At 41.9% G+C, this 11,091-nt stretch overlaps 1 protein-coding gene across 7 annotated transcripts in view; it reads right to left on the reverse strand.

The window, feature by feature from the left end:
• TCP11L1 (t-complex 11 like 1) overlaps positions 1-8,193 on the reverse strand; it is a 33,717-nt gene extending 25,524 nt beyond the window's left edge. The window contains exons 1-3 of one of the 7 annotated variants that reach the window (XM_027562716.1): positions 7,133-7,395; positions 5,873-5,937; positions 4,774-4,960 (exon numbers count right to left, since the gene is read on the reverse strand). In XM_027562716.1, coding sequence (XP_027418517.1) covers positions 4,774-4,936 — 163 coding nt within the window. In that variant the 5' untranslated portion in view covers positions 4,937-4,960; positions 5,873-5,937; positions 7,133-7,395. Of the gene's footprint in view, positions 1-4,773; positions 4,961-5,872; positions 5,938-7,132; positions 7,580-7,831 lie in introns of those variants that run through there. The other 6 variants (XM_027562713.1, XM_027562719.1, XM_027562714.1 and 3 more) reach the window with 6 other exon arrangements.
• Positions 8,194-11,091: the final 2,898 nt, after the last annotated feature.

The raw sequence follows: 11,091 nt of genomic DNA on the forward strand, positions 1-11,091 counted from the left end.
GAAAAAGAAGATAAGACTGAGGGATGTTCTAGAAAAGACTGAGATTCTTTCCAGTTACAGGCAAGTGAATCTTCATTGTTTTGGGCCTATGTGGGACAAAACAGCTTGTACCAAGTGCTGAGACCATGAGACAACCAGGAAGAAGAAAGTTTTCAGGACCTGTCCAAGTTAAAGGCTACTTAAAAATTAGACTGATTAATGGAGGGTGTTTGATCAAGAAAGATGCAATTCTAAGACATGACCAGGGTATATTACATGTATAGGTTATTCATTGCATGCTAATCATAGGGTTGTGGGGTGGGTTTGTTGGGTTTTTTGTTTTTATTTTTGTTTTGAGAGTTCAGTCCCTGGGTAGGGAAGATCCCCTGGAGAAGGGAATGGCAACTGACTCCAGTATTCTTGCCTGGAGAATTCCACGGACAGAGGAGCCTGGTGGGGCTACAGTCCATGGGGTTACAAAGAGTCAGACAAGACTGAAGCAATTAACATACAACACATATGGAATTAACAGATACAAACTACTATACAAGCAACAAGGATTCACTATTTAGCACAGGGAACTATATTTAATACCTTGTAATAACTATCAAGGAAAATAACCTGAAACATATATATATATATAACTGAATCACTAGCTGGACACCTGAAACTAACATAATATTGTATTAATAAATCAACTATACTTCAATTTTCAAAAAATCACCATTAGAATAAAAGGGTAATATTGGTGCAAGACAGATCCACTGGTAAAGGCTAAAATCAGTGAGTTGAAGTTTAAGCAGAAACAGGATATTTGCAAAGTCACACAGTACTGCAGGGCTTCCCTAGTGGCTCAGCGGTAAAGAATCTGCCTGCCAATGCAGGAGATGCAGGTTTGATCCCTAGGTCAGGAAGACTCTTAGACAAGGAAATGGCAACCCACTCTAGGGCTTCCCTGGTGGCTCAGATGGTAAAGAATCTGCCTACAATGCAGGAGACCTGGGTTCAATTCCTGGGTTGGGAAGATCCCCTGGAGAACGGAATGGCAACCCACTCCCGAATTCTTGCCTGGAAAATGTCATGGACAGAGGAACCTGGTGGGCTATAGTCCAAGGGGTCACAAGAGAGTCATGACTCAGTGACTAAACAGCAACAATAACAACAAAAGTACTGTAAGCAGATAGGGTAGGTGGTCCCAGAGAAAAAGAACCAGGCACGATTCTCTTGATATAAGAAGCCATTTTGACCTAAGCCACTTTGTGATTTAAGCCTGGCCACAATGCTTGCCCTTGAGCAAATCTCAGTAATTCTGTAAGATAAACATTATGATCCAATATCTGATATCTTTGAGTTCTGTAGGAACTAAGGCCCCCAACCCAGGTGGAGGAGGGTAACTATCTGCTGAGATGGAAGTCTGGTTAGAACTGAGGGAATGTCACCATGGTGACCTTTTCTGACCCTCCTGGCTTCAATCATCAGGGGCTTCAGCTCTGGCAACCTTTATCCCAATTCCATGCAGAAGTCTCTGGTCAAGCCCCTTCATGAATATGAGGTACCCTTGGCTTAAAATTTCCCTAGTTTTGCTGTTGAGGGAGAAATTGCTTCGGAAAAGATCCCTGGTATTCTCCTTACTTGCTGCAAATAATAAATCCTCCCTTTTCCCACAAATAAATAAATAAAGTATTTGGAAGTAGAGAAACTTATGGGAAACATTAAGTTACAGTTGACTGATCCTTACTCTAAGGATCTCTATGTTTAAAGAATTAATTTTTTTAGAACCAAATAACCGCCTCAGATCAGTGCCAACTAATTCTGACAAGGCCAGCCATTTTTCCTTTTTTATATTCTGTATCAGCTATTAAACGTTATACGTGCAGGGTAAGCGGGTGAGGGTGTTCTCCCCACACCACCAAGCAATTCTCGGATACCAGACAAGTGTGCTGCAATTCTGACACTACCTACCTGGAGATAGTATCAGATTCCACAGGTTAAGGACACAGTCCCACAAGACTCCGCCCCCCGCCCCGCCTCCCCCCCACCCCCCGCCGCTTACTTTCAGAGGACAGTCCCAACTCCAGGGTGTCACCTGTGCTTCTGACAGACTGGCTGTGGATGGGAAGTTCCAACAACCCCTCACCCCCTTTTATTCGATTAATTTGCTGGAACAGCTCACAGAACTCAAAGAAACATTTTACTTACTAGATTACTGGTTTATTATAAAAGGATGTAACTCAGAAACAGCCAAATAGAAGAGAAGCACAGGGCAAGGTATGGGGAGGCGGGGCGCCACTCCTCCAGTGCCTCCATGGCCTCACTAGCCCAGAAGCTCTCGGAACCCGTCCTTCTGGAGTTTTCTCTCGGCTTCACTACATAGGCAAACTTGATAAAATAAATGGCCACTGGCAACTGTACAACCTCTAGCTCCTCCCTCCTCCCCAGAGGTGGGAGGGAAGGATGGGTAGGATTCAAAGTTCCGACCCTCTAATCTCAAGATTGAGTCCCCTTAGGTTAGGCTGTGCCTCATTAGAGTAACAAAAGACATCTTTCTAGCTCTCATCACTCAGGAGATTCAAGTAGTTTAGAAGTTCTGAGCCAGTAACCAAACATATTTCCCATTATAAATTACAGCATCACAGTTACCAACAGTATTTCTATCATTCAAACATTACTCTGTATTTTACTTTGCAAGTCTAAAGGCTATCTTTTTGCTTTTAATTTGTAGAACCCCAGATGTGATGCAGGGAAAGATTGAAGGCAGGAGGAGAAGGGAACGACAGAGGACGAGATGGTTGGATGGCATCACTGACTCAATGGACATGAATTTGAGTAAGCTCCGCGAGATGGTGAAGGACAGGGAAGCCTGGCGTGCTGCAGTCTATGGGGTCACAAAGAGTTGGTCATGATTGAGCCACTGAACACAAAGATGTGATTTTAGAGTTACTTTCAACTCATTAGCTATACATTTACACAGTTTGGGAGAAATGTCTGCAGATAACTAATTTCATATTTTATAAATTCTTTTTTATGCTCTCTGCAAGCAGTGATGCCTCCTGACCTGGTCCCCAAACTCCGGGGTGGCAGTTTTACCACTGGAGTCCGTAGCTCTATTCCTACCTATTATTTCAAGGAAAAAAGGGCAAGAAAGCCAGAAACAATATAGTTAGTCATTGATTTTAAACCTCATTTTGATATGGAACTGTGAGAATTTAAAGAAAGCTTTTCTGACCTTCCTAGAAAAATATATATACACAGATACGTTGATACACCTTTTTGACTCTTCCTGGATTCCCCAACACTTGATCATAGGTCTCAGGATAAGCTGCCTTAAGGACATAACTACATACAATGTCAACTAATACAGTCTAGTGCTGGCTTGACATTAATTTGGAATCATGCCATCAGACTGACAAGATGCCATAGGCAAGGCCATTAATCAAAGAACTGAAGATTCTAATCCAAAGGTACTTCTTTACCAGAAACTATAAGTGATAACACTACCATACTGGCCATCAACACCATATTACAGCCATCTCCTGGGTATCTTAAAATGCAACAGATGAAGGGATTTTCCTGGTGGTCCAGTGGTTAGGCTCTGCACTTTCACTGCCAAGGCTGTCGGGTCCCTGTTTGGGGAACTAAGATCCCACAAGTCACATGACATGGCCAAAGAATTTTTTAATAATAAATAAATGCAGTATGTTAGTAGCAGTAGTACTAACAACTAGTGTTTATCAAGCATTTATTATATGAAGACACTGTTGTAAGAGCTTTATATGAATTCATTTAGTCTTTACAATGACCCTATGAGATAAGCATATTTTCCTCCTTTTAAAAATGAGAAAACAGATGAAACTTTCTAACTATACGTTGGAGACAAGGTGTAACACAACCACATTAGACTGTTATTAACAGCATGTTTTCTTCCCTGAATACAATGTGACCTAGTAGTATATTTATCAAAATCTATTCGATGATAAATTACAATAAAATGGGGTCCACCAATGTCTGCTTTAAGAATACCATGTTGACTAATAAATTACCTGGGAGGGGCTTTTACCATTTTAATAGAAACATACCTTAAACTCCCAAATGTCTGTACTTTTTGCAAACATGAAGGATTACTGATCATTTGTACTTTAAAGAGATAATATCAACACTGACATTCTTAGACCATGACAATCCCTCTTAAAACTTTCATTTTTGGACTCACTTCAAAAACCCTGAGTATTCCTAATAAAAGACATGAGTTGGAGCATCTGCTGGGAATACTTGCGGAAATTGCCATCCTCTCATTGGCAAGGCCTGCTTCCTGCCAGGGATCTGAAGTGACTTCACCACACACAGTTAGTACACTGAATCCCCTCATCCTTGTGGGAACGATGCCCCCAGGCAGTGAAGTTAGGGTGTGGTGAACTCACAGTCAAAAACTTTTTTTTTAACCTGCACAAGCACAGACCTGGCTAGAACCTTTCAAAACACTCTTAATTAAAGCTGCAATTTTCACTCCACCCTGTTTCTCAGAGCATTTCAGATAAATTGGAATGTCACTGAGGCTGGAGGAAAACAGCAATATTCTGAACATTATTCTAAAATGTGAGTTTCTCATGCAATTGAAAATCCATAAGTGACTGGGCTGTTAATTGTAAAACGGTTGCTATACTTAAATGCTAATTATTGGCAATTCTATCATACTATTAGAACCTAGCTCAAGGCCACATGTACAAGGAAGGATAATAAAAATATCATCCAAAAACAATGAAGATAATGCTTCTAACCAAAGTCAAATGTGCTTACAGTGAGGTCTTTGCACTCTTTGGGTGCTTGGAGAGCCCGACTTGATTTTTTTCTGTAAAGCTTCATCAGAAACTTCCACAGCATCTTCAAGGCCTTGCTCAGAATCACTTGATTTTGATTTTCCTGCTTCGTTTATATTGGACTTGTCAAGGTTTTCAGACATTCTCAATTAAGTTCATTCACTTTCCTAGAGGGAAAAAAAAAAAATGAACCAAAATGTTCTTGCTCTGACACTAACTGGCAGTGTGACTCTAAGCAAATGATTTAATCTCTTTGGGTTTCAGATTTCTCACCTGTAAAATAAATGGGCTTGCTAAGATCTTATCCTTATCCCACTGTAATATTCTACTTCCATGATTAAACAGATCACTTGTAAATGACACTTGTAACTATCAAATTCATGGACCTATACTTCAGAGAGTAACAACTTCGAATATTTTGTCCCAATTTGAGTACCATGTCACGAGAACATGGCCTTAACACTATAAACTGCCTGCTTGTATTTTAATCCATCAGTGATTTAATTCTTAAATTCTTTCATACCTGAGAGCTGAAAGGAAGACTCTGAAAATAATGCTTTTCACCAGCGTTCAAAGTAAATATACACTGGACTGAGATGTTGGTTCCCCAATCCTATTATGTGGATAAGACACCCGGGGATGACAAATAGAAGGCACAATCTCATGCAGCATTTAAGAAAAATGTGTGGGGCAAATATTTTTATTAATCCCTTGCCAGTCAGCAGGAAAAGATGGTGAGTAAAGTAGGAAGTTGCAAACCACCATAATGTATATGGTTGGTTGGGGTGTTAACTGTCTTAGGTGCTGATTAGAAGAGGACTAACGCTTAACATGTTGGTTTGGGCTAGTTAATAAAGGCCTAGAATAAAGGCCTTATTTACTATAAATGTTTCCTATCAAGTTTTTTTCCCCTAATTTTTTTTATTGAGTTCTTTATTCCTAATGGGCTTCCTAGTAAAGGAAAAGAAAGACACAATGTTTTCTGCATTTATAATACTGAAAATAATTAGCATCTGTACTAGTAGCACTTGAAGACCACAAAATATTTTCATAAGCACTAATTAGACTTTATTACACACCTGGAAGGTAATCCAAGGATCAAAAGAAATGTTGACCATTTTCAGGAGGTTTGGCAGACTCCTTTCTGCACATTAGAAGAATCACTTGATATAATTATCTGAACATCAGATAAACCCATTAAACAAAAAGAAGTTACTGGAACTGACATTTTCAGGCCTGTATTATTAATATGAAGGTTGCTTTAATGTCATTCCTTTTTAACCTTCCAGCATCCCACTCCAGACACCCATCTCCTCTGTCCTAAATCCTGTCTGGCTCTGGAAATGCTCCAAGAACCAAAAGGTAACATTACCAGCATCTTCTATGAAAGGACAAACAAAAACACTTCTAATTTTATCCTCTTCACATGTTGGGAATGAGCTGAGGATGAAGTAACTCATTCTGTGCAATAAGGAGAAAATGCAATTTCCAGGTCTTTTAATATTCAGTTTAGTAAACTAACCCATCTTTCTAAGATTTGGTTCAAGACCTATCCCTTCACGGGTCACTTGCCCAACCTCACCAGTGTTTGCTCCTTTCTCTGAACGCCTATAGGGATGGATGTTAGACATCTGGCATTCATCATTGCCTTAAAGACAACTCAAAATATGCAAATTTAAATAGGAATAGAACGATGAAAAGGCATGGTCGAGAGACATTCTTACAAGGAAATACAGTTAAACTTAAGCCTTAATGGCATTATGAAATCACTAAGCAGGAGAAACTAATTCTTCCCGGAAGGAGGTTGGGATAACCTTCCAGAAAAGGTGATATTTGAGCCTGTCTTTTTGAAAAGAGTAGGATTTCACTCAATTAAAAAACATTTGGAGGGAATTCCCTGGCGGTCCAGTAATTAAGGACTAGGCACTTCCACTGCAAGGGGACTTTGTTGGGGAACTAAAAAGCCATTCGGGTACAGCCAAAAAAAAAAAATCAAACACAAAACATCTGGAGGAAGAGAAGGTGAAAAGGGCGGCGTTTCACTTAAAGGGCAGGAGCAAAGGCAAATGAAAATACGCAGAACAAGCAGCAGGTGACAAAGGAGCGATGAGTTAGGATTAGATCGTAAAATTGCTAGTTCTTCTTAATAAAAAAAAAAAAACCCAAAACAAAACTCTTCACCTACATTTTTAACTTCTTACAGGCCAGACCAACCACATTCCCCACATATGCTCCACACATATATCCCCCGAACAGATACCCATTAAGTATTTACTGATAGCTGTCATCTATTTAAAGTCAGTTTATGCGGGAGGGCTGGGCGTTAGTCTCAGACATACCTGGGTTCCAATTCTGGCTCTTTATTAGCTGTGTTAACTTCCGTTTCCTCATCTGTAAAACGCAGCTACCTACCTCCTGGGTTTGGGGGAAGTGTCAATGACAGGACGTGCATAACGACAGCTGGTGCACAACCGGCTTCCAAAAATGGTAACTATAATTAGAGGGCTATATAGGACGCAGCGAGGAACCATTTAACTGCATGCAGTGTGCTCATTCATTCAATCCCCAACTCCTGCCATGCCTAAAAAGGGAACCGAGGGTAGGAGGATCCTCGCACTTGCCGTGAAGACTGTCTGAGCCTCACGCCGAGCCCAAGCTGCTCTCAAGAGTCTCCCCAGGAGAAAGGGTCTTTCAGCAACAGCAAGAAGCTCTGTCCAACGCCGGCGAGAAACCCTTTCCCCAGCACTCGGCGCCACGCACGCCCAGCGTCCGGATTCCGTTGTAAACAACTGTTTGGGCCTGAGAGGGAGTGGCCGGGCCGGGAGCTAGCGAGGCGCGCCTGGAGGGTGGCCTCGAGGGGCGGGACAAAGGCCGCGCTAAGCCTCAACCTGCCCGCTGTGTCTGCCTCTTCCTCGCCTCCACCCGACATCACTGGGCCCCGGTCGACGGAAAACGGCGAAGCAGCGTCTGCAATCTCGATCTCGTCCCTGGCGTGCGGGCTCCGCAGGGCTGCCAGCCTGCGCATCCGCTTCCCTCACCTGCTCCGGAGTGGGCGTCTTCCCTCCTGCCGCTCGGCCGGGGATCTGGCGGCGGCGGAGGCGGGGAGGATGCGCGGCGGGAAGGGCCGGTTCAACCTCTGCCCCCCGGAGGCCGCATCCCTCGCTGCGCTGCGAGCGGTCCTCCCCGCCGGGCTCGGGTGGGTAGCGGCCAGCGCGGCGGCTCCTCAGTGTCGGGTAGCGGGAGGAAGCGCTCAGCCGGGAGGCGCCTGTCCCACGTAGGGCGTCGCCATGTTCCCTTACGGAAAGGCGGGAGGTGCGGCCGGGTGCCAGCTGCGGGGGCCCAGTGGGCTGTGACTCGGAGCCGGGAGGCCCCCGCCCCAGAGAGGGCGGCGCCATGTTTCTGTACGGAAAAACGGGCTGCGGGGCAGGCGGCGCGGAGGCAGTCGAGGAAGGCGAAAGGATTGGCTGTTTCGGTGCAAAGCCTTCCCCGTCCTGGTTTTCAAATTTAAATATTACATCATGGTTTACAGCCACGTTATTTGTTCCCCTCCCCTCGTTTTTGGTTGTTAAAAAAAAAAAGTCATGCCCACCACCGGGATGGCCAAATTTCATTTTAACGGCACAGATTCGATTTGGTTTGAGTCATCTCTTTTATCTAAGCGGTCGCTACTGTGTCGACGGCAAGAGCGAGATCTTCGCCCTGAAAAGATGGAAGGCAAGGAGGCAAAGACGTCTCACGAGGGTTCAACTCGGTTTAGAGAGCTCAGAAACACAGCACTCAGCATTTTATGTGCCATATGTATTCTAGAAAGTAAACACACCGTGTTAAGACAAGCTTGTTCTGAAGCCTCCTTCCCCTTTGTCTCAGGTGCCCGGGCCGTGGCTGTCGCAGCCCTGAACAGTTGCTGATCCAAGAAAACCATGCTTTTCTCAGCCTGTATAGTAAGACAGCAAACTACACGAATAGAAATCGTTGTGAGGGGTCTATCTTCAAAAGTAAAAGTTCATAACTTTTATCTGTTCTTTTGAAAAATGCTTTAAGAATGAACATCAAACATGTGTGCCTTAAAATGAAGGTAACAATCAAGCCTCTTACCTGAAGCCTATAAACTTGTTAAATAACTAGAACAAAACAAGCTGGAGTGGAATTAGGAGTTGCTTTCAAATGCCACTTCTAAATAGATCACACATGGGCAGTTATTCCTACGTTAAAGTAAGAATTTTTCCTGAAACACAGTTCTCAGAAGAGGATTCACTTTGAGGGGGGAGGGGGGTGCCATAAGATATTAACTGGAACTAAGATTTAGGAAGAAAACATTCAGTTCTCACTTCAGAGTCTAGACGAATATACTTTTTGGTGTTGATGTTAAGTTGCTAAGGTGACTCTCTATGACCCCTTGGACAGCACCATGCCAGGCCTCTCTGTCCTCCACTATCTCCCAAAGTTTGCTCAATTCATGTCCATTAGTCGGTAATGCTATATAATCATTGCATCCTCTGCCACCCCTTCTCCTTTTGCCTTCGATCTTTCCCAGCATCAGGGTCTTTTTCAATGAGTCAGCTCTTCACATCAAGTGGCCAAAGTATTGGAACTTCAGCATCAGTCCTTCCAATATACCATAGTCTCTAAATTAGCTGTTCCCTTCTCCAGGGGATCTTCCAACCCAGGGATCAAACCCAGGTTCCCCACATTGCAGGCAGATTCTTTACCAGCTGAGCAAGGGAAGCCCTTCAGATCAGGGCTTACCATAAACATGACCAATTTTCTTAAAACTTTACGCTTATGAAGTTTGAGGTAAACTGTGGTTTTACTAGATTGTCCATGAAATTAACATTGTATTAGAATGCTGCTGCTTCTAGGACCATGAATATAACTAAAAAATTCTGTCTTCCCCTGAAGGAGAGCTGTTAGTTTTGTTGCCAAATAATGATGTTTATTCCATTATGTGCAAAATAAAAGTTGCAAATCAGGAAGTACACACACCGTTGCTCCGTCAGCTGTGGTCTCACCACATTTTAAGTAGTTTGTTTCTAAAAACTTCCTCACTCAAATCATGAACTGTTTTCTCTTTCACTTCACTGTAGAGAGCTGCCTTCCTTTCCTGCCTATGCAACAAAGCAAAATACACATCACAAAAGAACCCACCTGACACAACTATTCCTTACTTTATTAGAATTATATTACGTACTATAGATGAGTCCTCAACTTTTTCCTTTTTAAAGACTAGCCAGAACACATGTATACCTGTGGCAGATTCATTTTGATATATGGCAAAACCAATACAATATTGTAAAGTTAAAAAATAAAATAAATTAAAAAAAAAAGACTAGCCAGTATATCTTTGAAAACAAAAGACTGACATGCTAGCATATTTGGTACATCATTTTAGTTTTCCTACCCCTCATTAAAACTGTGAATTTAAAATTCAGTCTCATTTTAATCTTTTGGTTTTATTATTGTAAAGATGCATAAATTTAAAACTGTATTATACGTTACAAGTATTATACTGCATGTCTACTTCACAAGTGTATTGTGTCAGTGCAGTGCAGTTGTTCCAAAATAACTATTAACTGAATAAAAAGTTGTTGAGACATTAGTTCTAATGACTAATTTACAAGGAATGAAGGACACAGAGGAACATGATAAAGGATAGTACAGGCTTGCAGTCAGCTAAATCCAGATTGTGGGGAACTCAAGAACAGCCGACCAGGTTTACTGAATAACAAACAGAGAGAAAAGAAGGGAGGAGAGACAAAGAGAAAAACCTATAAAGATTTAAGAAGCACATTAACCAATTGCAATGTATGAACTCTGTTGGGATCCCTACGTAAATGTCACCGTCATTTGAGATCAGAAACTGTGAACACTGACTGCATTTTTGAAGATATTAAGGAATTGTGACTTTGTGTGTGTATAATAATGATACTGGGGTTATGTTTTTAATGTCCTTATCTTTTAGTCATATATACTGAAATCTTATAGATGAAGTGATAGCATGTATGAAATCTGCTGAGGTGGGAGCCCAGAATAAACAAGACTGGCCATGAGTTGACAACTGTTGAAACTGGATGATGAATACATGAAGGGCTCATTATTCTATTCTCCCCATATTTATGTATGTTTGAAATTATACACAATAAGCTTTAAAAGATGCTGAAGTTGTCAAAAGCATTAGGACAGTTCAATTTCTGACTTGTCTACAGTTTATGGTAACTGACAAATTCATTTTAGCATAGCCTAAATTTCTATCTTGTATCTTCAAGAAATATACCTTTGAAGGTACAAACCACACTCCTAT

The sequence above is a fragment of the Bos indicus x Bos taurus genome, chromosome 15, assembly GCF_003369695.1.
Source record: "Bos indicus x Bos taurus breed Angus x Brahman F1 hybrid chromosome 15, Bos_hybrid_MaternalHap_v2.0, whole genome shotgun sequence".
Taxonomy (NCBI): Eukaryota; Metazoa; Chordata; class Mammalia; order Artiodactyla; family Bovidae; genus Bos; species Bos indicus x Bos taurus.